This window comes from Zingiber officinale, chromosome 1A (genome assembly GCF_018446385.1).
Source record: "Zingiber officinale cultivar Zhangliang chromosome 1A, Zo_v1.1, whole genome shotgun sequence".
NCBI classification, from domain to species: Eukaryota; Viridiplantae; Streptophyta; class Magnoliopsida; order Zingiberales; family Zingiberaceae; genus Zingiber; species Zingiber officinale.
The window spans coordinates 179,791,236-179,817,499 of NC_055987.1; the positions used below are offsets into that span (position 1 = coordinate 179,791,236).

The 26,264-nt window shown below is 37.1% G+C and overlaps 1 protein-coding gene across 1 annotated transcript; it reads left to right on the forward strand.

Annotated features, from left to right (window-relative positions):
- The first annotated feature begins 1,938 nt into the window (after nucleotides 1-1,938).
- On the forward strand, nucleotides 1,939-21,967 carry LOC122038537 (deoxynucleoside triphosphate triphosphohydrolase SAMHD1 homolog). The gene is made up of 19 exons (XM_042598333.1): nucleotides 1,939-2,165; nucleotides 3,622-3,659; nucleotides 3,748-3,770; nucleotides 4,848-4,954; nucleotides 5,509-5,560; nucleotides 5,637-5,721; nucleotides 7,923-8,013; nucleotides 9,475-9,513; nucleotides 9,586-9,653; nucleotides 9,739-9,801; nucleotides 17,358-17,413; nucleotides 17,488-17,561; nucleotides 18,590-18,682; nucleotides 18,761-18,862; nucleotides 20,370-20,450; nucleotides 20,555-20,646; nucleotides 20,749-20,764; nucleotides 21,436-21,546; nucleotides 21,639-21,967. Exons 1-19 carry the CDS (start codon nucleotides 2,025-2,027, stop codon nucleotides 21,738-21,740), a joined length of 1,434 nt encoding a protein of 477 aa, XP_042454267.1. The 5' UTR covers nucleotides 1,939-2,024; the 3' UTR covers nucleotides 21,741-21,967.
- Nucleotides 21,968-26,264: the final 4,297 nt, after the last annotated feature.

Genomic DNA, 26,264 nt, shown 5'->3' on the forward strand with positions numbered 1-26,264 from the left:
GCGTCGTATTTAGCTGTTGGCGAGCGTTTCTCTCAATAGAACTCTCGACTTTCATCTTCGATTCACTGCGACTTCACAGAGCTTCTCCACAGTCACTCCCACGCCAGATCTTGAAGGTTCTTGGAGGCATTTCCAAGTCAAGAGGCTAATCTACAGCAAGAAGAAAAAGCTAGGGTTAGAGTTTCTTGTGTAAACCGTGTAAGCTTTCCCTTGTATTTGTTTCTCTTTACTTCTTGTTGTATTGAGAGTATTGTAGGGCTTCTTCGCTTTCGGTAGTTACTGAAAAAGAGTGTTTTCATAATGGAGGGTGTGTGGATCCTTGGATTAGTCACCTCTTCTTGAGGTGGATACCAAGTAAATTCCTAGTGTTAGCGTTGTGTTTGTTTTTTTGTATTTTCCGCTGCATTTATCACAAGAAGCAAGCAACGACGAGCACGAGATCGCGCCGAGCTATTCACCCCCCTTAGCTACATTTCGGTCTCAACAAAAAATATTTAGGTAGTAAATATAGAAATAATAATTCAATATAAAATATACTTTGACTTTTAAAAGTAATTTTATAAAAAATATCAATTATTAATAGTATAGCTAATAAATATTTTTAAATTATTAAGTCAACTTAATTTTGATGGATAAATTAAATTTTTATCAATAAAAAATTAAAATTTATCCATCAAATCTTAAGAAAAAATAAAAATAAATTATTAATCAAATTTAACTTTAATAAAAAAAATTAAAATTATCAATCAAATTTAAGGTTGACAAATAAAAAAAATTAAAAATGATCAAATTTAATTTTAATTTGGTCAAATCTATAAAATAAAATTATTAATCAAATATAATTTGGATAATACAAAATTAAAATTATATGATTGGCCCTAGTATAATAAGAACCCTAGATATAGGCCTTAGTGGTCTATCCCTTGAACTGACCTTGATCTCATAGATCAATGAAAGTATCTAGAGCCCCATGTACAATGGTACAGACAATATGTTCACTTTCTTATCATTTGATAGTTAATTATAAGTCGATCTTATTATTTATCTCTTTTTATATAATCTAGGGACACATGCATAAGTATAATAATCTTTGACTATAATTAAGTTAGATAATATATATATATATATATATATATTTAAAAAGGTCTAATCTTGACTTTGATCTTAAAAATAATTTAATTGATGGATAAACTTATTAGAAAGAGGTACATTAACATTCGAGAATATGTTTGACAACCGACGATATTGAATTGATGATCGATAAAGTAGGTGATGACGATACTGAAAAAGATACATCGAGAATATAAAGAAGACTAAATTATGTTATATCATACCGAGCTCTATCGATTTGAATCATAGACTACATCAATGATTTTCAATAATATGAATCATTTAGTTTTTAGTTAAACCATCTCATAGATCAATGGAAGTATCTAGAGCCATATGTGGAATGGTGAAGCGACATGACTTTAGTTTGAAGATTGAGTTTTAATTTTGGTAAATTAATAGATGAATATATTTCAATAAATAGTTGACCTTAAAACATTAAATTCATGAGTCGTCCATTATTAACCAACTAAAAAAACTTTTAAAATTACTCGGTATAAATAAAATACTTGTGGCAACTAAAAAAAACTGTAAGTATTTAGGAATGATTCAAAAAGTTACACAACATATTAGATAATCAAAGCTTCGCATACATGTACAGTCCTATTAATGATATTATTTATATAAAATTATGATATATTGTCATAAACATCCTTTACATACGCTACAAATAAATTAAATAGCTATAAAGTTAATTTAAAAAAAATTATATAAAAAGCACTTAAAATCCCCAATTTATAATTTCGCATCCACCCCAACGGAAAGCCGTTCATTAGCCTACGTTATCCGGCCCACGGTGGCTATCAAGCGGTTCTTTGCCTGCGGACTCTTTTCGGTATAAATACTTTCACTCCTATTCTTCCTTCATTCCTTCCCTTTGTCGTCCTTCTGGCTCTCTCCCAAGAATCTGGAACGGCATGGGTGAGTACTGTAACCAAGGGGGTTCGGTGCCGCAGCTGCGGCTGCCGTCTCTGTATCTTGACGGCGAGGCGGCCGGCGACCGTAGATTCTTGAAACATGTCTTCGATAACGTCCACGGGAACATCACTCTCGATCCGGTACAGCTGTAAAACCTAAGTTCTATGAATTCTTGAGTCTTGGTTTCTGATCGAGTTCATGAGTTCTTGGTTCTGATCGAGTTCTTGAGTTCTTGATGCCCGCGTGATTCTTGATTTCTGTGCCTGTCGATTTGGGGCCTTGGAGGCATAGATGAGTTTCTTGTTAGTTTTTTCGGCCAATTCTGGGCGGTTTCGCAAGTCGTGGTTGGTGGAACTGCGCTTCTTTCTCTAGAAATTTTGGTTCAGCATTTTCTTCCCTTCTTGGATTGCATTGTAATTGCAACTCCTTCCTTCAACGGCGTTTCTTTTTCTTTATCTTTTTACTGGTCATTTTCTGCTTCTAATTACAATCGTATTATAGTATGCCTTCCAAGCGTTGTGCTCCTTGTTTTTTTTCTTAATTGCTTTTTGATGAGGTAGAGGAGCGGAAGAATTAGTGCAGGCCAATCACTTACTTGAAAATTCCTTTATAGCAAAATTTCCGCATGGTTGGCATTTAAGGTTGAAGTCAAGGGTTTGAGCTAGAATGTTGTTAAGCTTGCTAGAGATAGTGACGCCATGATTGTCAATGCGCTTACAGGTTTTAGGCGTAATTTTCAAGAAAAGTAAATTTTGTTGGAGCTGGAGAGCTCTTAACCAATATAGCTTGAGAGGTGAGTAGGAAGTAATATAGGCATGGAGATAAATGTTTAGCACCCGTCCAGGTTTATCCATCACGCCACCTGAATTTCATGCAAATAACTAGTCATACTTTGAATTGATGCTTGGTGAAATGTCAACACTTGACATCATCTTAGTCTCAGCATAAAAAATCTCCAGCTTAGAAATTGTCATTGAAAATCTTAAGAGTAAGTATGGTGTTGACTTCTTTGTTGGTCCAGAGGTAGCTATCATCAGAATTTTCTAGTTTGAATTTATGTGTTTAGAAACTGTGTTGTAAACAATTTTCTCTTCACTTCCTCAACATTCAACTTTGCTTTCAATGCACTATTGAGCTCCTTGGAAAATGGTGGCATTGACATTTGGCCTTTGTATGGTCTTTGCATTCCTAACTCTTTTTGATGTTCCGTAACTGTTATTTGAATAACTTGAAAGTTCTGCTGTGCAATTTGATTCGTGTTCTTTACTTTACATTCATATGTTTTTGTGATGCTTTCATATGGCTAGTGCTTCTTGTCAAAGATTGTTAATGTGTTATTTTTCTTGAGAATCGTTGACATATTCAAAACTTGCATGGTTTATTAAACAACAAATGAGATAACGATGTATGACCTGCAGATATAGGTCCTTTCTGGTTCTGTTTTTAATTTTGGATTCTAACAACATTAGAGACTAGCCATTCAAGGTCAAAGATTGGAACTTTTAGATATTGAATAATACTGAGCTTTCAATGTGTCCATCCAAATTACTTATTGGTTTCTTACCGAACTTGGGTTTTTGTGCTTTACTATTGCAGTTGAGCTTGAAGTTTATTGACACCGAACAGTTTCAGAGGTGACTTTTGACATATATAGAACTTGCCTTTTGAAATAATATGCTAATTTGGTTTTATATTGACTCAGAAATTTATTTTGAATGACAGGCTACGAGATCTTAAGCAGCTAGGTACTCCCCTATCTCTGTAGGCTCTCTTAGAAGTTCTGGGGGAGTTCTTTTATCATTAAACCAATAAAGTTTTTAAAAAAAGTTGAAAGTTGGTCCCTTGACTATATTATTTTCCATAATTAATCACCAAACTCTAGTCTGTTCTTTTAATGTTTGTCTTAATTATTAGGTACTATACCCATAGCTAATCTAGAAAATATAGATGTTAGTGAAAACAATCTGGATAAAATGAATATTTGAAGGACCAAAATTGACCTTGTGATACATATATCAGGAAACAATTTTTATGTGGTGGCAGGCTTCTATTTTTTCATTACTTGTTTGTCTAACTAGTAAGAAAGATAAAAAAGGTGTTGAGACTGATAAGTAAACCATGCTTTAATATGAACATACATTTATCTGTCTTTATTATCAGGCAGTATACCCATCTGATGGACTGGATTAGGTGGGACATTAAAACCTTTGTCAGTCTTATATTTGCAAATTCTTGTCTGATAAGTACCAAAGAGAAACAATAGTGTTGGCACTTATATATAACCTATGTTTGAGTTTGAATATGTAGTTAGTTAACTCGAGATAATTACCTGCATTCACCTTTCACTTAGTTCTGCAGAAGTGCCACAAGTCAGATTTTAGGTTGATTAGTCAATAACCTATGCATGTATTTTTGATGTTTTTAAATTCTTCTTAAAGCAGCAGTACTCTTTGAATATTAGTTACTTCTTAAGCAACAAAAGGAATGCCTTGCATGCCTGTTTATAATATAATGATAATGTCACTTCTGTTATTGCCTTTGGCGATTGAGCCAAATTATGGGTGAAAAGAAAATATTTCTCTCGTGAAATGTGTATCCCAAATTTAACCTGTGCAAGACTAACAAAACGCCAGGTGGAAGAGTTGTTTGATTTTAATAATCTCAAGTTTAATAGCAAGTCGACAGTCAACAGAAAATGTAAACTCATTTGTAACAATTGTTTACATGCATTTATAGTTATAGTGGCGATTATCTTCTCCAGTATATATCAAAGCAGCAACTCCCTGCAGCCTTTTTTGATGTCCTTCCTTTATGCAAGTCAGGTCTCACATACTTGGTGTATCCTGGTGCCGTGCACACACGATTTGAGCATTCCTTGGGTGTTTATTGGCTTGCTGGGGAGTCACTTCGCTTTCTTCAAACTTATCATGTATGATTCTGCTCTCAATTTTTATCTGATTATTGTGCAAAGATGAACCAAGGGTTTAAATATGCCTGTGAGTGACATGATATCAATGCTGTCAAAGTGTTTGGCATAACAGTCCAATAGCATTGATCTGAATACAGTAGTACTGAATATTATTATTTTTTATCTGAATATAATATTAATTAATATAATAATAGTACTAAATTTTTATCTGAATATAATAATACTAAATGTAGAGTTGTATGCCAATAATACTGATTTGCATCTCCAGAAGAGTATCAAGGTGTTCAATTGCTAGTGTTGGATCTGATCAGTATGTTAGTTAAGACCAGGTGGTATTTGTTTGGTCAGATTTATATTTTGAATAATGGCACAAACTAAGGATAAATCTATTGGTCTCTGCTTTGGATCTTTACATCTAGGTTTCCCTAATGTGTCTATTAGGCTGTGTGAGTATAGCTCTATGATTGGTGCCCTTCTTTAGTAAAATCTTTTGTACAGGCTAACCAAGTTTGCTTACTAGCGAGAATGACTATTTTATAAATGCATGCATGCAGGGAGCGGAGATTGATATTGATTCCTATGATATCCAGATAGTTAAACTTGCAGGTGAATAAGATTTCTATGAATCAATTTCCTCCCTGTATTTCCATCTTCTAACTGCTCATATTTTTTTCTATTTTAGGCCTTCTGCATGACATTGGCCATGGACCTTTCAGTCACTTATTTGAACATGAATTTCTTCCTCAAGTTCTCCCTGGATCAGAGTGGTAATCTTTATGTTTCTTCTAGTTTATTAGTTTTGTTTAACTGCTTTTGGTTTAAATGATATTACTATCCTGCACGTTTGTGGATAGATGAATTTTTGAGTGTTTGTTTCATCTTAGACTAAATTGTGATTCTCATTTCCATAGTATTTTGGTTTTTGTTCAAATTGTTGAAAGGTACACATGAAAGATCATGCTAAAATGACATCTTGAGATGACAGGATGAGTTCTTTCTTAGACTGATATTGAGACAATCCTTCTCTAACAGTTGTAATGAATTAGAGATCACATCTAACTTACTTTCATTCCTTCAGGTTCTCTATTTTATTTTATTTTTCTTGGAAAGATGATAAGAGTGAACAACATGATTACCCATCCAATTTACTTAATATAAAACATATTCTTACTGACCATGTATCTAGTTAGTGGAAACCGAATGTAATAATCAGCCTAAAAAAAATCCAAAATGGCTAGCATAACATCAGGAAAGATGTTGCCAATACAAATTGCATAATATAGATGACAGTATTGATCAAGAGTCTGCAATCCATATTTAGCAGTGTGGAGTTTCACCGTACAGACAATCACTACCATCCTATCACCTAAAATAGAAGTTGTCCCTCCTTCCAGTGAGCTCTGGAGCTCCATCTCAAAAGTAAGTCAGCCCACTTTCCAACATATTTCCAACATAGTGGTCACTGTTTCTAAAAATTGTTTCACACCTGACAGTTCATAACATGTACAGTCACCCATGTATCAATGTGTTTCCAATTTTTGCAAGCTGTTTGTGCACTGCTGATGGTGTGAAAGAAGTGTGGCTGTGAATTTTGAGCCTATCAAGAATGACATTCTGGATCTTGGCTACTTGGCAAAACAAAGAAAAAGTGCTCCTTTGTTTCCAAACTTGATTGATCATTTGTGGAACAGAAAATACAATCACAGTAAGGCAGACATACCCTTTTAAAAGTGAGCTTCTCTTTCATATTTACTTTGTGAAGCAAAACCAGCCATGCAAGGATTTGAGCTTTCTTTGGAGCTAGCGAGAGCCAGATTATTGGTTCAAAGCGATTGGATCACCCTTGTGCGCCAGACCTCCATAAGTTGAACTAGTTGAAAATAACTAGCATCAAGATTCCACTACCAACTGAATTTATCCTCATCTTCAAATAGATCAAGATGTCTCACCCTTTTGCTTAACTCCAACATGTCTGGGCCATTCACTGGTCTGCTAAAGGTCACTGCAACAGCAAAACCAACTTATTAAAGATCTGTTTCTCACCACAAGCAGTGAACAGTTCACACATCTGATTGCATACTAATTCATCCAGCAATGTAGAAGGTAATGTATGATTCATTATGTAGGCCTGTACTATGATTCTAGAAAAACAAGAAGTCTTGGACTTTCAAAAAACTTCTCCACAGAAATGACAATTTGTGATCAGGTGTGATGCACATCCAACTTCTACATTAAAAGTATGTCTCTTTGACTGCCATCATGCTTGAGAAGACGTTGTTAGCCATTGCTACACTACTACACCACTTGCAGAGTAGTGCCAGGTTGAACAATTTTAAATTCACAAGATGTGTCACTCCTTGCATCTTAGGCCTGCAAACCAAATTCAGGATACCAAATGACACTCTTGAAGTCTCAGATGTACCTACCAAAAAAAAATGTTTCTTCTAAGCTACTTCAATTTTCTGATTACCTAGGCTGGCAAGACATAGACCTAGATGGATAATAATCAATTGTTGATAAGGTGCTATTGATTAGAGTGATTTGCCCACCCAGACAAAGGAAATCCTTTCTCCAAGTAGCCAATCTTTTGTGTACCCAAGCTGCTAATGAGTCCTAATGTCGTTTGTTTGTCTTGCTTAAGTCAAACTGTTAGCCCAGATACATGTTTAGTAGGTTCTTTATTTTATGTTCCTCCTCTTTCATAAAGATCAGAATTTTGACAAAAACATTCCAGTTTGCTAATATTTAATGGAGTTTTTTTTACTATTGCAATTCTTCTACGAAGTGCTAGAGCAAATTTAAATGATTAGTGTACATCAATTAAGAAAAGCTTTACCAGATCCACGTTTAAAGTTATTTTGCAAAGTTTCAAGTTTTCTTGTAGCATGTAGAATTTGTTCATAACTTTTACATTTAGGTGTTATGATTGCTTAATAAGTGATTGTATTCTTTGGCTCTACTGTTATAGGTCGCATGAACAAATGTCAATAGAGTTGGTGGATTACATGGTTGATGAGCACCACATTGAAATTGATTCTGACCATCTTAGAAAAGTTAAAGTAAGACATTGGTGTATTTCCTGCCTTGCTTGATGGAAGATTGCAAATATTGTGTTAGTTATATGCCTTGATTCTCATAATATGCATCTTTATGGTATCAATTGCTTTCAATGTTTTTGGATTAATTCATGTAAATATGTGGTACATGATGTGATTTCACGATTCTGTAAGATAATTAACATCCAAATTTCAAGAAAATTTTGAGTTAATACAGTACTCATGTCTTTTATTGTTATTTTTAACTACAGTATATTTGGTTTATAAGGAGAGATTTGTGCCAACATTTTGTCTTACTTTCTTTTTAACCTTTTGTTGGCTGACGGTTATGGGGTGCCATGAGTTACTCTTCCAATTTGATCTTTCTATTATCTTACTATAAGATATTTATCACCAGACATGCTAGACAGAGTCTTGAGCAATATAGCAAACGCTACAAAGATGTGGGAGTAAAGGCACATAAAAGTGCTCTACCTGAAGGAGATGTAAATGGCCTAGTAATAGTAACAATAACCTGCATATAGAGTTCAATGGCAACTTAGATTCATGGAATTGGCCTCAAATAGTTGAGATATTGTTTTCCTCCTGTTGTATGTCACCTACTATATTTTTTGAAATTTTCTAAATATACTTTATAGTTTGTACAACGATTAACTAGATGGTGCCTTAATAGGAAGGTCATCAGTTATGTTATCTTATTAATCTATGCTTCTCACTGTTCTGTTCTAATATAGTTTGCAGATTGGAATTTGATTTAGGTGACCTGTTACTTAGGTGGCCCGAATAAGGGGAATCAGTTTGGATCATAGTGTTTTTAGTGATATCTATTGAATCTTTTTTTTGCTTGTTTTAATTTTGTGAATGAATTTTGCATTTATGTTGAATGCAAATAGCCTTCTCACTTATGACAAAACACTTTTAAGTGTTGCAACTTGCATTATTAATTTTGTTCTCCAAATTTCTTTGAAAAGAAAGACATGTTTTACTAATGAGGCTCATGCACTGTTCTGCTTCAAAATCTATGCTTTTGACTAGATTCTTTGCATCCTCTCTTTCCCTCTTTTCTGAATTTGGATCAGGCAATATAATGTTTTTTTTTTTAAGAAAAGAGTGGACTAGGAGTATCAAACTTCATTTTGCTAGCAAATATAATGCTATCCCAAATTTTTGCTATTGTCATTTGTTCATTTTCTTCCTCTCTTCTTCTCGTTTTCATCAAAGAGCCTTCAGAGTTTTCATCATCTTTTCTTTCTCAAAATCATCAAATTTTAATTCTGTTTTTGGTTTTTTCTTTGCTAAATTCCTAAAAATAGACTTATAATTTTGATCGATCTTGTTTGAAAAAAAAACACAATGCAGAGTTATTTCTCCTAAGTTCTAAGACTATTGGGGTTAACTTCTGTTTGTGAGAATTATCACAAGGTCATTGTTCAACTACTAATGTGAAAGTTCTATTAATACTAGGAAATGATCGTAGCCAGCTCCAAGTTTGCTGTACCAAGGGTAAGATTTTTTATTTAGCTGGCCGAAGCATCATATAATTCCTTTTCTAACATACTTTCATGTTCTACCCAGAGTTCGAAAGAGAAGCAATTTCTGTATGACATTGTTGCTAATGGTCGCAATGGAATTGATGTTGACAAGTAACTTTTGCACTAGATAAAGCTTATTACTTCTGCAATGATAAAACTTCTTATTTTTTAAGTTCTGGAATCACAATGCTTGCAGGTTTGATTATATTGCTCGTGACTGCAGAGCTTGTGGCCTTGGCTGTAATTTTCAATTTCAAAGGCAAGCCACATTATCATTGATTGTTATATTTTGTTATTTTTGGTATGATACCAATGCAATATCTTATTTAACATTGTTAAAAATGTAACTGCATAGATTGTTCCATTTCCTAATTGTGCAAGTTGAACAAGTTGTTCTATGTTCAAATCCTCCTAGCCTGAGCAATATATCCCTAGATGAGCCTAATCAGGTCTTAAATAGTTCCTCTCCCCTTTTCAAAATCATACATGAGGAAGTTGTTTGATTATATATAATATATAGATTGATCCCTTTCCTAACAAAGTGTAGCTTTTGGGTAAGTGGTTAACCAATCAATTTAAATAAATGTAACCTCCTTAGTTGTTAGTTGATATGTTCTTATTTAAGCAGGATAAAATATATACACACAATAGTTAATTAAATTTATGATGGTATGGAGCTTACTTTAATTTAAGATGATTTGACCTGGATCCATGACTTGTATAATAATATAACTTGCTCTTGTTTGATATTGAGGATTTATGCTATGTCACTCTCCCATTTAAAATACTCTTGCAATATAACATTAAGTTATATAAAGACAATATTGACATCGTAATTGGTGTGACTAATACAAATTGCTAACTGTTATCATTTTGGGTCGTTGCTATCCGATAGTTGGCCATGATTGCATTATTTTTCTTTTTTGGGAGAATCATATATTCAATTATCTAACTTCAACATGACAAAGGATATTATTATTATAACAATGTAGAATAATTGCATAGTTTATCTTAGATGCTTATGTTTCAGATATGTTGGCATATATAATTGATGCAGATAAAAAATAGACCACTTTAAAATAAATGTCCAATAAATAAAACCTGTTCAAGGTCTAAAATATATTTCTTATTTTTTTTTACTTCTACTATCTTTTAAACATCATTTATTTTGTCGAGTCTTATGTTATTAGGTTGCTGTGGAAGGATATAAAATAGACCTTCATCCTTTTATTTTATTGTTTATGTAACGACCCGACCCCTCGGCCCCTTGGGCGGCCCAACTGGCGGCCCCTTGGCGGTCCCTTGGGCGGTCCCACTGGCGACCCCTTATGTCGTCGACTGACGACCCTCGACCGTGCCGTTATTCACTAGGTCTTCCCACCCCTGGCCAGCGGATTTTTGCCTTTCCCAGGATTCGAACTCTAGACCTCCAGGATAAGTACTAGAGTTTATGAATCCTGGTAGCCAAGTGAGCTACTAAATTGTCACGCCCCAGGAAAGTTCTTGTCCGAAGAAATTTCGGCAGCACCTCCCTTGTACGGGTGACAATCTGAAATATTTCTACAGACACAGTATACATCAGCCATAGGCGGCTGGAACATACACACAACCACGCAGTTTATATATAGATCTAACAGTCCACTCGGCTGTACCAAATCAAACACAACGGAATACAATGGAAAATCAAATACAAACCAAAATACAAGACTGCTAGCCGACTAGGCTTACACAACCAACAAACAATACAAAATACCACGTAACAACAACAACACTCCAGAAACAAAACCGGAGCACAAAGCTAAATACACTGACATATAAATCAAATAAAACATAAAGGGAAATTGTAAGTCTTCTGATGTGACGTGGGGACCGGCAGACAGGATACTCCAAGCGACTCCATAACGACCTGGTACCTGAAAAAGATAGTGTCCACGGGGGTGAGTTCAACAACTCAGCAGATACCAGTTGACATGTATAGTAAGCTATAACAGACAGTAATAACTATGGGGTACAGTCTCCTGGACAAAAAGTAGAAATGCACAATAGAAAAAGATGAAGAGAACTGTACTCACCAGGGCCTCCTATCAGAATAGTCAGGTCGTCAGACCGAGAGTTTCATAAATCCTATATGCATATCAAACATATGCATCCATCCAAATGCAACATATAAATGCAACAAACATAATCAGTAAATGCATAAATGCATATGATGCCAATGATGGGTCTTGGTTACCCCTGACGCCAGTCAGCCATCTCACACACGATGGTGAGACCGAGTGGGTAGGATTGTGACAACCGTGAACTCTGACATCACTACTCCTGATGAGTGACTGAATGGACGGGATGCTATCGGAGTACACCTATCCTCCTACCCCAAATCATAAATGGGGGAGCGCAATGCTCTCATCTCTCGATGCACAATGACGGGGAGGGATCCCGACGTGCTACCACGCTGCAGTACACTATCTGTGAGCGTCCCAGCGGAGCACCACCGAGCAAATCTGACGTGCGAGCACCGACAGAGATGAAACTGGCGATGTGCTCAACAACAATGGAGCAGACTATCGCGCAGCATGCAATCATGCGAATGGTGCATGACACTAAGCATGACAATATCCTGAACCAATCCATATATATAAAAAAAATGTGTACCCTAGTATCAATAAGTCAAATCCACAAATCTAGGGTATACAGGTCTGCTATGGTATAAATAAAAACCTAGGTCCTGAACATCATAAGGCAGGGTATGTCACTACCTCTATGAACAAATATATATAATCATGTGAGTACTAACATAAAATGCATAATAGGTGAGCTAACAAGCATATAACAGGTATCCGGAAGCGACATATCGAAACAAGGACAAACATAATTATTACTAAAGGTTATAACCTACTAAACATATCAACATGACATTATCAAAGATAAGTAAGGTACCCGCCTCAAATAACAGGTCCAATCCAGTCAAATCCAACGTCGAGATGCTCGTTTCGAATCAGAGTCCTGTAATACATGATATATAGATTTAGCTAATCACATATAAATAAATTAGCTAAATCAAATCCTCGAGAAGCTAACATAAATCCAGATCCAATTATAAACCTTAATTGGATCATCTAACTCCTCAGTCGACTTTAACTAATCCATACGAATTAAAACTTGCAATAAGCATAATCCATCACAACAACTTAATCTAAACCAAGTTCATAATAACTCACCCAAATCCAGGATGGTCGCTGATGGCTCACGGTCAAAGGGTTTCCCTGCCCAAAACAGAATGACCGGTGCTGTGGATCGTCAGTGAACAATGCTGGCCAAGCTACAAAAACTGGTAGACAAACAAACCACAATCTCCAACTATAAATTAAACTCGCATCACTACCAATCTGATATCATACTTCTTACCTAAATTCACAGTCGTTCTCGCTGCTGGAAGTAGGGTAGTTTGCTGCTGGAATCTACCTGCTGTCGGAGATCAAACAGTGCTGCGGGAAAACATTCACTACTACAGTGATCAGCCAAATTCGTTCAGCACAAGACCTTGAATCACAATCCAAATACCTAACATGCCTTACTTACTCGATACCCCCTTGTTTCCTCTCTGCCGGCGACTGGTGGCGAAGAAGGAAGACCCGTCAGTGGAGTCTAAGGCACGGCAGATGGTTGTTGGACTTTGGCGTCGACAGTGGACATTGGGGCAGAGGGTAGAGGAAGAAGAAGGTGGCGTTGGCGCTAAGGCAGAGGCACGAGAAAGAAGACGGAGATCGGGAGAAGGTAGGTCACAACGGCGGTGGAGACGACTAGGGCAAGAGGGAGATGACGGCCAGCAATCGGGTGGCGCTGGGCAGTCAAGTCGGCGTCGCTGGAGGGGAGAGGGAGAAGTGATCGGCGCAGAGGGGAATCGAGAGGAGAAATGGGCACGGCACGAGTGAGGGGAGAAGAAAAGAGGGGGAACGGTTATGGCACGGGAGAGGAAAAGAAGAAAAGAAAAAGAAAATAGAAAAGAAAATTAAACTTTTTTTCGTTAAAATAGGGTAGCCTAAACAGGTTTTCCCGGGGCCCCGTTTTTATCCCTGTAAACTCGTCCATACGAGCTCGGAAAAATTCCCAAAAAATTTCTAAAAATTCCGGAAAATTCCCTTATGGTGCTTCGCCCATTTTCGGTATTTTACAGTTTACGGAATAATGCAGCTCTAATATTCTCTTATCTTTCACAAGATTGCATGCTGAGACATGTAATGTGAAATTGCTATTCGAGGTTGTCATGACCTGAGGGGACAACTCCATGAGCTAGGAGGTAGCCTTTCTAGTGACAACTCGCTAGATGGCTGCATGATTAGAAATGAGTGATGCCCAAAAGACAGGGGATTATGTAGTTTAAAAGACAGTAGCCTTTTATTCATTTTGTTAAAGACAAATAGTAAATTTGTATATAAGCAAGAACATACCATGTAAGGAAAGTAAGATGCTGTAAGGAATGAATTATTTTATATTAGAAGAATATATTGACAATGTGAATGTAAAAAACCTATGAAGGAAAATATAAGAATGAAAAATACAGATTTGCAAAATCAATTTTCAGCACAGCTGGGTATCCTTTGATCTGACTCTATCCTTAGATGAAGTCTATTAAAATCTATATTACTTGCTCTTTTGCAAATCTAGAGGTAAAAGAAAACATGAAGTGAACACAAAATTGCAAATTTAGTGGAGGATATGAATGAATTATACTTTTATTAAGGAATTCAAAGGCATCAAGAATTATGATTCACATTTAAACTTTAAAGCTTCACTTAAGCATATATTTAGCTTTCAATCTTTGTGTATCACTTATTAGTTATTAAAACTAACATTCATTTTCACTTTAGCACATTTGAATGCTTATTCTATACCAATAGATCCACTCTTAGTATATCAATAAAGGCAAGCTTTCTAGGTAGTGTTATCCACTCTTATTATATCCACTCTTATATAAGTAGTGTTATCTCACATGTGGGTCAAAACCCTTCGATGATGAATAACAATATAGCAATGGACGGAAAGTTAACCACATGTAATGCAAGCTACCACATAGCTCATGGGTGGCTAGACGGCCTTATCTTTTTTTATGTTAGTTGACACCGGGTATCCAGTTTACGTCGACTAATCTTGGGGTGACTAGCACGAAAGTTTCCCACCGACCACTTCGATAAATCGGAAAGCACTTGCAGCGGGCGACCCAACCCAGCATTCTAAGGTTAAACGTCTATTAAGGAAAATTTATCCGTTAATTCATTGAAGCTGGACTGATCCTTAGATGCCGGGGAAACTGAGAAGACGCCCTGCCGCTGCACCATTACCCCGAGAGCAACAAATTTAGTAGAAGGCCTTATCAAAGCTAGGGTTGGAGGATTTACCATTTAGCATTTATTTCACCATTTATGATAGTCATTTATTCACTTCACATTTAGTTATTTCACATTTAAAAATATCATCAATTTAAGGGACTTGCTATTTAGTGTTTGTTATGCTAAATTAACAAGCTATTTAAAGGTGATCTCGGAGTGTAAGTTATAGTATGTAAGTATCGAAAATGGAACAACAATGGAATGGAAGGTGAAGCAATTTAAAAGATAAGCATTAATGGATGAGTAACTAGAGCATCATCTTATAATTTGAAAACATTCCCCAAATGAGACCCCATAAGATAGCTCACATGGTAAATATGCAAAATATATATATATATATATATATATATATATATATATATATATATATAGTCTTCCACGTGTCACTTTCATGTACAAGGAACAACAGTAGTGACCAAGAAAGGAATTTACCTTCCTCAAGTAGAATTGATGAACCAAGTCAAACGAGGTCAGAGTGCTTCTCCCAGATGAGTCTCTACACACAAACCAAGGACAACTTAGAAAGAGCCCAAAATTTCATTAAAAACAATACATTCAAGATTAAGCATCACCTTAAATCATGGGATCCAATCTTGATCCAACGAACACAACATGATTCAAGTCAAAGTAAAATCCCATGATTTTACAAAATCCTTAGATTGCCTAAACAAGCATCAAAACCCATCACACGGGACAATTAGGATCACATGATCCGACATTCAAGCGCCTCTAGGAACAAGGGATCTAACCATCATCTAAAATCAACAGGAACAGGAAACAACAACACTAGCAAGAGGGATAACCAACAACTCACCACTTACTAATGCTCAAATCCAGATAGAATTAGAGTCGATCCCCTTCAAGTGCATGCTAATCTTGCTGGAATTATGGTAGAAGTAATGAATAATCAAAATTTGGAAGAACTGGATAAATGAATCACACTTAAAAATCCAAAGAACTACTTGCCCATCGTAGGGGTCGATTGCTCATGATCAAGGGAAGTTGAAGAGGGAGATCTAGATGGAATCCAATCAAGGGAAGTGAGGAGAAAATATGTCAACCTCACTATAGGAGTGGATGGCCACTCCCAAATCTCAGGTATTGATCTCTTGAATTACTAGTCTCTTTGAAGTGCACAAGAGAGTGCAAGAGAGAGAATAAAGAAAGGTAAAGAGAAAGAGAGAAGCACGTAAGGTTGGCTGGTGGAGGGTGGAATCCATTGATTGTTGGCCAAGGTCCGATTGCATGGTGTTGCATCACAATTTGGGTAGGCAACTTGCTTAATTTAAAAATCAGGGAAGTGTGAATAGAATCTAAGAGGAGAAGAAAAAAGTTATTGGACAAGGAGAGGAAGTGTAGAAGTAAATGGGGCAGGTGGTGCTACAAAGTCGAGGAATCAACGAGCAAGATCTGCAGTGGAGAAGTAAATGGGCTAGCTGCTAGTCAAGGTGGAGGTGACATGGCTTACCAGTGGCCCCAGTCACGCAACCTCCAACGATCTGGATTCAACAATAACATGAATGAAGAGTGGTGAGATCAGGAGGGAGAAAGAAGTGGGAGGGAAAGCTTTAGTTACGATACTAAGAGGAGGGATCAATAAGTTGGTTCACTTCTAAAACTTCCGGACTAAATCAGAAAATATGACCAAATCAGACTAACCTAAAGTAATCTTGGTTCATTTCAAAATTGGTCAAATTGAGTTCAAATTTAAACCTGATGTTTGAATCCACACAATTGTGATCACAATGCCTACCTAATAGACTCCAAAGAATACTAACATTGCCTCAATCAAGGTACCAAAAACCAAGATTTTGGTTAAATTCAACTTATTTAATCTCTAAACTTAAAAATAAATTCACATTTTAAAATTTAAATGAAAGTGTAACAAGATACATAAGGCAGATCAATCTATCTTGTTGCATAAGTGGTACCTGATCCAAGGACATAGGAATTTAAAACCTCAACTGTTGGTAAGACTTGGTGTTCTGAGTTGTTTCATTTCTCAAAATTTTTGTTCAAATATTTAGGCAAGCATTCAAATCATGCACATATATCATTGATCTGACAATATTCATGATTGTGGATGTCAAAAATTGGTGATTGTTTTTTTTTTTAAAATGAAAACTGAAGGCAAAGTGCCCAGTTAGTATAGACTCATCATGAAGAAAAGACATGAAGTTGAGTGGGAGGGAATAGGTTGGTTCACCCTTATGCATCTACATGATTTGTGGATTTGAATTTGAGAATCTGAGGACTGATCCTCATTAGCTTGGAGAATCATTAAGAAGATGTGACATAATTGAACTATAGAAATTACCATATTTGAATGCATATAGCTTTCTAGTTTCCTTCCATGTTTATAAGGTCAGCTCAATATCGCTCAAGAATTTATGCTTATTACTTCCCCATTTGTTATCTGTTTCTGCAGATTGTTTGAAGGGATGCGTGTTATGGGTGATGAGATATGCTATCCAGCAAAAGAGTGTGAGTAACATAGTGTTCTATTTTAAATTTTCTTAATGTTTTAGTTGTCATCTCGCTTTTCAATTTTGTACCAGACCTCAGTATTCACAAATTGTTTTCGGCACGTGCTGATCTTCACAGGACTGTGTATACTCACTCCAAAGTAAAGGTTTGTTTATTTTACAATCCTCTTCTAATTACTTCTGTCTTGTATTTCTGCATGATTGTGTACATAACTGCTCCTTTACTCATTAATACATGGGACATTGTACCAGATGCTTTCATTTGGCTACTGGTTAAAAAAGCTTCTTTTGTTTCTTAGTAAAATTCGTTGATTCCATACAGAAATGCCTTGTTTGGACCCAAAGCACATTCACACTAACCAACTTGATAGGTTATAAACACCGAAGAGATGAATCAACAGAGTTGCCATGATTTCTAAATTGCCTTCAACCATTTGAAAGTTGTATTCTGTGTAGTCAGTCTTAGTGATCCTCATTCAGCTTTTTACGTCATCAATTTTGTCAGAGTTTTAGCTTTCCAGAATTATTCTATGTTGAACTGGTAAGATGGGTTTCATCTGCTAATCTCTGATGCCAGCCACATGGTCATGTAAATCCCTAATGAAATCAGTAATTGCTAATGAGCCAGTTGTCTTAAGTTTAGGTTTGAAATTGTGATGAGCCTCCAATTTATTTGTTTGTTTCTGAAACTTATGCCTGTGTGTAATCAGTGAATCTTATTATCTGAAGGGATATTTTATCATCATGGTGATTTATTCCTTTTTTATTACTTACGAAACGAAAATGATCCATCTACTTCATATCATGAACCAAACTATAGGGTAGATATTCTATTCCATTCTTTATCACATTCATTCCCGAGGAATCACAATCCTATTCCATCTCTATTCATTTCATGAACAAAACTGAAGAATACATATTTTTATCCCATTCTTTATCACTTCCATTCCCTAAGAATCATCATGCTATTCCTCTCTCTATTCCATTTCATAAACCAAAGGTAAGATGAATGTGTTAAAATAAAGCATTAAGTTCTCATTTTCTTGAAATAGAATTAGTTGTCCATTTAATATTAATTGTCCTTTATTACCTATTAAAGTTGTGCTTCATCAGTTTGACATCGTTGCCTTTATGGCACAAGTATTTACTTAGTTGCTCCTGTTACATTTTTCAGAGCATCGAACTAATGGCTGTGGATGCACTTGTAAAAGCTAATGGTTACCTGAAAATATCTTCATATCCCTTTGATCCTGCTGAATACTGGAAGGTTTTGTTGCTATTATAGGATATTTATTACTTCATATATTATCAAATGCATTTTACTTGTTTATCATTTATGTGACAGTTGGACGACACAATATTAAAAACCATTGAGTTTGCTGACAGCAAAAAACTGAAAGAATCTAAAGAAATAATCCAGCGCATACGCCGTAGGGATTTATATCAGGCAACCATCTGTCTTTGCATCCAAAGTTTTGATCTGCTGATGTCTGAATTTTGTTTTATTTCTTATTTCTTGCATGATGTTGGGATGCATTAGGTAGATGGAAAATTTGATGATTGAGAATTGGAGGTGGAAAATTTTATTTCACCTCTATCAAATATAATACTACTAGTCGACTTATTATTTCAAACTAAAATTTAGATAAATAAAATGAGCGAAGTGGATAGCTTGGTTGAACTGTTCAGGGCTGGCTGAATTAGAAGACCAGGTAGGCTGTTCAGGTCAGGTAGACTGGGCGAGTCCGATGAGCTAGATGTGGCAATCAAAGACATAAGAACAAAATGAGATAACAGTCATATCACAAGACGAGTGCCAACACATAAGCCAAATAAAGTAAAAGGAATACGTTGTAAGCAAATTTACAGATCTGAACATGATGCTTGAATTGACTAAACTGGGTGTGTTGTATCATGATTGAATGAGGCAGAATGGGCACAATAATACACCAGACAAACTAAGAAGGTCAAGTTGACCAGAGGAATCAAATGGCCAAACACGCCAGACATAGAAGGCATAATTTCACTGGGCATACCATTTCATTATTGCAACTAACAAAGGAGTGGATCATTATCTTTTTTTATTCCATTTCATTTAATTCTTAATACCATTCCCATTCCATTCGATTCTACCATACCAAACACACCCAACAGTGCACTCTACTGGTTATACATCTTTGCATTATCCAATGTGATTGTAGTCTGATGCTTTAACTAATTTGATTATTATATGCATGATCATTGATTCACAGTTGATAACGATATTTCTGTGTTGCTCCTGATTTGGAATGTTTATTTCTGTTTATTTTGACTCTGTTACGGGAAAGGGAGGAGGAAGTCAAGGGAGGAGGAAAAGAGGACTGATTGAGTGTTTGAAATTACATTTCTTTAATTTTTCAGTTGTTATTTCCATTAATCTTGTTTTTTTTTGGTTGAATGCTAATATTTTGAGACTTTGAGAAATGGTTATTAACTCCGATAGCTTCTTACATAATCTCAGCAGGAAGCCTATGCCACTAAGTCCCATAACCCCTGGTTAAAAGAAGTATCAATTTTGTGTTTGATCTATATTTCAGTTGGTAGCTATGCTCTCTCATAGGAGCTAACACTTGGGATTAATATAATCTGGAAAATCTCTCTTCCTGAGTCTTAGAGAACAAGAACAAATGAACTGCATAAAAATTCATTTGCTTGAGATACAGAAGTAGAATAGCAAATTTGCAGATCCTTCTCGTTGCAGCATGAGCTGCAAGCAGACCGGAAGCTCCTTAATTCCATTGTTTAGGAAAATCTATCTTGAAAATGCCGACTACTTGGATTCCTAACTTTTTATAACACCCAAAGTTCACTGAACATGTACGTCTATTTCAATTGCTTGGCAAAAATTTGTAAAGATGCAATTGTTCTGTGATATCATAGCAGCTTGATTTACATGTCTTCTCTCCTGTTGGCAGTTCTGCAATGAATATGCTGTTCCAAAGGAGAAACTAGAGCATTTCAAGAACATCACTCCACAAGATATTATATGTTCTCAGGTAATCCATTCTTAATCGAATCTGTACAGTTGTTTTTATGAAGCGTCACTTCATGATTCAAACTACCATACTGACAGTCATCCTAAAACTTTTGCATTTAGCAGAAAGCTAATGGAATAAATTTGAAGGCAGAAGATATTGTTGTGAGCAATGTCAAAATTGATTTGACTCGAGGGAAACACAACCCTCTCGAGAGGTATCAAAATAATGCTTTAGTATTTGGTGATTTTCTTAAGACTCTAGTTCATTGGTTGGACACTGAAGTTGCCGTTACATTTTTGCATGGGTATGTGACCAGCATCAGCTTTTTCAAGGTAACAATTTTTGTTCTCATATCTAAAGATTATTTTTGAGCATTCCAACTTTGATGTTCAATCAATGCAAAATTGTTATGGAACATTTTAGTCTTCTTGGTAGTTAAATGTAATGACTAAATCCATGATGGGACAGGGGAATAGTTACTTGGGCAAAGCTGAGTTAACTAGAAGTAGTGAGCCAAACTTGATAGGTTTTAGTCATTTGACTCTAGATATTATGTTCCTTGCTTAGTTTTTTCAGGAATACACATTTTGAACACTGGTGGTACTTAATTTCCGTTGGAGTTATGATTTTGGCAAGTCGTTAGTTAAACAAACAAGCTTTGTTATTGTGTCTAGGGTGTATAAATAAAAGGACCAGTTCTCTTAAATTAACATACATTAAAACCTGTAATTAGTTTGTTTTTTAGGTTGGCGCATGTATCCAGCTTATGTCGACTAATTTTGGGTGTGGCCAGTCCGGCCCGGCCTCACATAAGTTTCCCACCGTAATTAGTTGTAGCTACACATAGCTGATAGCCATGCTAATTAAATGGTGCTAACTATTTCTAATGATTAGGCTTATATTATGCAAGTAAAATGAAATCCTTCCAAGCGACACACTAATACTTTTGTTGCTTCGAGAGCTGTTGTTTGGTCTTTTTGGCTAATATATGAAGCGCTGGCAGGATTATTACAGTGAGGAGAAATTTAACATCACAGACGATCGCATCAGCCACCTTCTGCCTGCCTGCTGTCAAGACAGAATTGTGAGAGTTTATGCCAAGAAACCAGAATTGGTATGAGCACATAGACAAGGCATATACCTATTTTCCATGTGATTTTCCTTGGCTGATTCATTTCTTTCACGTTTTAAACTTTGACTCAATAGGTAGAGGCAGTTTCTGAGGCTTTTGAGAATCTCCAACTGAAAATGTACGGAGTCAAAACTCAAGTTCATGAAACACCAGAGAAGAAGAGACGACGGGCATAGAGTTGTCTTGTGCTCGAACTTTTTTGCAGAGATAAAAGTTTCCCTTATTGTTGAATGATACAATCACAGGCACGTCATATTACAGCACTACGAAGTTTGATAGAAAAGGAACGATGATCAAAAGGTCACTCATATAATAGTATTCTTTACAGAAGGATGCATGTAATCACTTTATATAACAATGATATTATCAGATCTTTTAGTGCATCTCCCTTTTTTATCGGTGAGTCTTTCTTGTTGTATTTGGAAGCAGCTCGCATTACAGGCATATAGCTGACCATCACAAGTGTTGCGTCATAGGTATGTTTTTAGCATCATTCAATAGTCACCCTTTATAAACATCTAAATAAGCCTAACTTACTGGAGAGCATTATTGAGGAAAGAATGGTTTCTATTTTTAAGGATGTCTAAGAGAGACATTAGCATGTATTTTCCTTCTGAATAAATAAATGATTACGATAAATTCAATTAAACACTTTATACTATATATTTATAAATTTTATAAAAATATTTAAATATTTTTTAATAATATTTTAGAAAAAATTTTAGAGAATGATCATGAGTTAGGTGTTGGAATCCTAAGGTTGTTTTGGTGTGAACAACAAGTTAAGTTAGGTCCTGTGTGTTTTTAACCTTGTGTCTAAGTGTGCAGGAGCTTAGGAGCACAGGTAGTCGAGCGGAAGACGCAACTAGAGAGAAGGAAGCACACAGTGCGTCCGAGGAACGAGGCGCTGTGGAAGAGTACACCGGCGGACGAGAATGAAGCGTGTGGTGGTTCCGAGGGACGAGAAGTCGGAGTAGAAGACTGCTCGAGGAGCAAGAGACACAACTAGCGAGAAGGTCGGCACGGGGTGCGACCGAGGGACGAAGACTGCGGATAAGTACGCTGGCGGACGAGAAGGAACCATGCAGCGATTCTGAGGGACGAGAAGCCGAAGCAGAAGCCTGCTCGAGAAGACCGGAAGTTGGGTTCGGGTGAGCCCTATTCCGGATGGCAGAGATCACCCAAGCGAGCGGAAGACTCGGTCTGAGGCAAACAGAGCCGGAGCAGAAGACCCGGGTTGGAAAAAGTCAACGGGGTTGACTCTTCCCTCCGGGGCGCCTGGAATTGTCCGGGGCGCTCGGAACCCTTCTGGGCGCCCGAAGTTGACTTTTTGACCAGATCACGTCAAACGCGATCTGAACGTTGGTGATAAAGTTTTATCCCCCCAGGGTGCCCGGAATCCTTTCGGGGCTCCCCGATCAAGGCTATAAATACAGCCTTGGTCCAGAAGCTTTTGAACAACTCAAGCAATTCATTCTTTCTACACTTGTACGTTTTCTCTATAGTTAAGCTTCTGTTTTCTGCGCTTCATCGTTGTAAGAGGCTTCTTCGCCTGAAGGAGTTTTTAGTACGATCATTTTCCTTGGATTAACAACCTCCCCGATTGTAACCAAGTCAAATCTGGTGCTTCGTCTTTTCTGATTTACTTTATGTTTAGCTAATTTATGCAAGTGTTAGTTTAAGAGTTCGAGAAAGGTTTTGCGTTTTATTTTCAAGCTATTCACCCCTTCCAGCTGGCCGCCGCGGTCTAACAAGTGGTATCAGAGCCAGAACGCTTCAGGAGGACTAATCGCCGACTGAAGTAACAAGATGGCCGGAATGAACATCTACCCACCAATGTTCGAGGGGGAGTTCGTTTTTTGCAAGCGACAGATGGAGCTTTATTTTAAAATCGATTTTAATTTGTTATTAATAATGACCTATGGTTTTGATAAGCCCAAAAGCAAAGAAGGAGAAGAACTTGAGGAGCATCAATGGACCGACGAGCAGCGTGATGGATTCATAACAAACGGTAAGGCTGAGTCTTGGCTTTTGAGCGTATTACCTACCCAGGATCTCGACAGAGTCGGAAAATACAAAAACGCAAAAGAATTTTGGGAAAAGTTCTTGAAGCTCTACGAAGAACCACTTGAAGTCGAATCCAACTCCTCGATGGACACCGAACCACTGTCGGAAGAATCCGAGGCGAAGGAAATTGTCAGAACAGCACTCACCGCCGAGTATCTACCAGAAGACACAATCAGCTCTTGCTCAAAAAGCATCGAGAGCATCAATGAAGGGGGAGCAACGTCGGGAGAAAGCAGCCCAACAGGGGGAGAATCAACAACCGACAAGGTAAGTCAGGTATGGTCTTCACCTCCTGACCAACTGCTTAATTCGATCAATAAATTATCGAAAGACTTTTTTGAATTAGGAAATATATTATCAAAAGATTCTTGCAAATCAGAAATTATTTTATCGAAAGGATTTTGCGAATTAAAAATAAAAAATTTATTAAAGAATAGTGGGTTAAAGGAAACTCATGCAACAACTTGTCGATCAAAGAATTTCGATAAACTAACAATAGAAAATAACATGATAAAGGAAATGATACAATTTTCTGCATGCTCAATATTTTTTGCTTCAAATTGTGATTTGGAAAATTATGATAAACTAAAATGAAAATTTAAATGCCACAATGTAAAATTTAGAGAATTTGATTTCAATTAAAATGTTAAAGTTAGCGCTTTCAGTGAGTAAATTAAATATTAAATTTCTTTATGAGACTTTGTCTAAGGACGTGATTGTTGCTTCAATAACCAAGAAGCCCTAGTGCCTCGCCACTACCTGAAAGCCAAAATATTGAAATAAAATGTTTAATTAACTTTCTGGTAAAACATTAAAATTTGAATAATGCTTTAAAAAGTTGTTTTAAATATTTTTTCAGAAATATTCTTATGTTAAGAAAAATTTTCTTTCATAAAATTTTTACTTAGAAAAATTCTCAGAAAATATTTCTGCCTAAGTTATTCAACTTAGAATTTTTGTTAAGAAAGTTAGAAATTTTTTTTAACCCTTAGATTTTTTTCGGAATCCCATTTTTTTTTGTGATCAAAGAGGGAGAAGGAAAAGTATAAGTCTAGGGGGAGGTAGACAAAAAATGTAAATTTTCTATCTTTTTACACTTTATTGCAAAAATAGTTAGTTTATTTTTTATGTCTATTTACCCTAGCTTAACTTGTGTTGCTCACATCAAAAAGGGGGAGATTGTTGGAACCCCAAGGTTGTTTTGGTGTGAACAAGTTAGGTCATGTGTGTTTTTAACCTTGTGTCTAAGTGTGCAGGAGCTTAGGAGCACAGGTAGTCGAGCGGAAGATGCAGCTAGCGAGAAGGACGGCACGCGGTGCGTCCAAGGGACGAGGCGCTGCGGAAGAGCACATCGGCAGACGAGAAGGAAGCGTGCGGTGGTTCCGAGAGACGAGAAGCCGGAGCGGAAGACTGCTCGAGGAGCAAGAGGCGCAGCTAGCGAGAAAGTCGGCACGGGGTGCGACCGAGGGACGAAGACTACGAATGAGTATGCTGGCGGATCAGAAGGAAGCACGCGGCGATTCCGAGGGATGAGAAGCCGAAGCGGAAGCCTGCTCGAGAAGATCGGAAGTTGGGTTCGGGTGAGCCCTATTTAGGATGGCAAAGATCACCCAAGCGAGCGGAAGACTTGGTCTGAGGCAAACGGAGTCGGAGCAGGAGCAGAAGACTCGGGCTGGAAAAGTCAATGGGGTTGACTTTTTTCCTCCGGGGCGCCTGGAACCCTTTCGGGCGCTTGGAGTTGACTTTTTGACTAGATCGCGTCAAACACAATCTGAATGTTGGGGATAAAATTTTATCCCCCCAGGGCACCCGAAATCCCTTCGGGGCGCCTCGACCAAGGCTATAAATACAACTTTGGTCCAGAAGCTTTTGAACAACTCAAGTAATTCATTCTTTCTACACTTGTACGTTTTCTCTGTAGTTAAGCTTCTGTTTTCTGCGCTTCATCGTTGTAAGAGGCTTCTCCGCCTGAAGGAGTTTTTAGTACGATCATTTTCCTTGGATTAACAACTCAAGCAACCTCGAATGCACCGCATGCCGTCCTTCTCGCTAGCTGCATCTTCCGCTCGACTACCTGTGCTCCTAAGCTCCTGCACACTTAGACACAAGGTTAAAAACATACAGGATCTAACTTAACTTGTTGATCACACTAAAACAACCTTGGACTTCCAACAGGAATGCCACGTGTCGTTGCCACAGTCGTTGCCTGCCCGAGGCGACAGGCTCTGACGCGACCCTCGGCGGTTTGAATTCTACGGCTGTATCTGCGTCTTGGATTCGATGCCCTAGATCCGACGGCTCTGCTCGACCGAGCCGAGGGCTTATAACATCGCAGCGCCACCCTCTCCTTTACCTCTGCGTTATGCGATCAGTGTTTTGGTGATCCCTGTGCGCTTCGTTGCTCTGGCGATTCCTGTGCAATCAGTTGCTCCGATGATTTTTGTGCAATCAGTTGCTCCGGCGACTTCCCGACTTCCCTTCTCCTCTCGCGGCAACCTTTTTGACCCTCTGTAAGCTCTCTTCAATCTTCTTGCCGTTCTTTCGGATCTTCACCTCTTTCCCGTGTTCATCGCACTTTCTGTCCCATCTTTTTATCGAAATTCTGTTTTCCTATTTTCCGACAATGGCTAGCT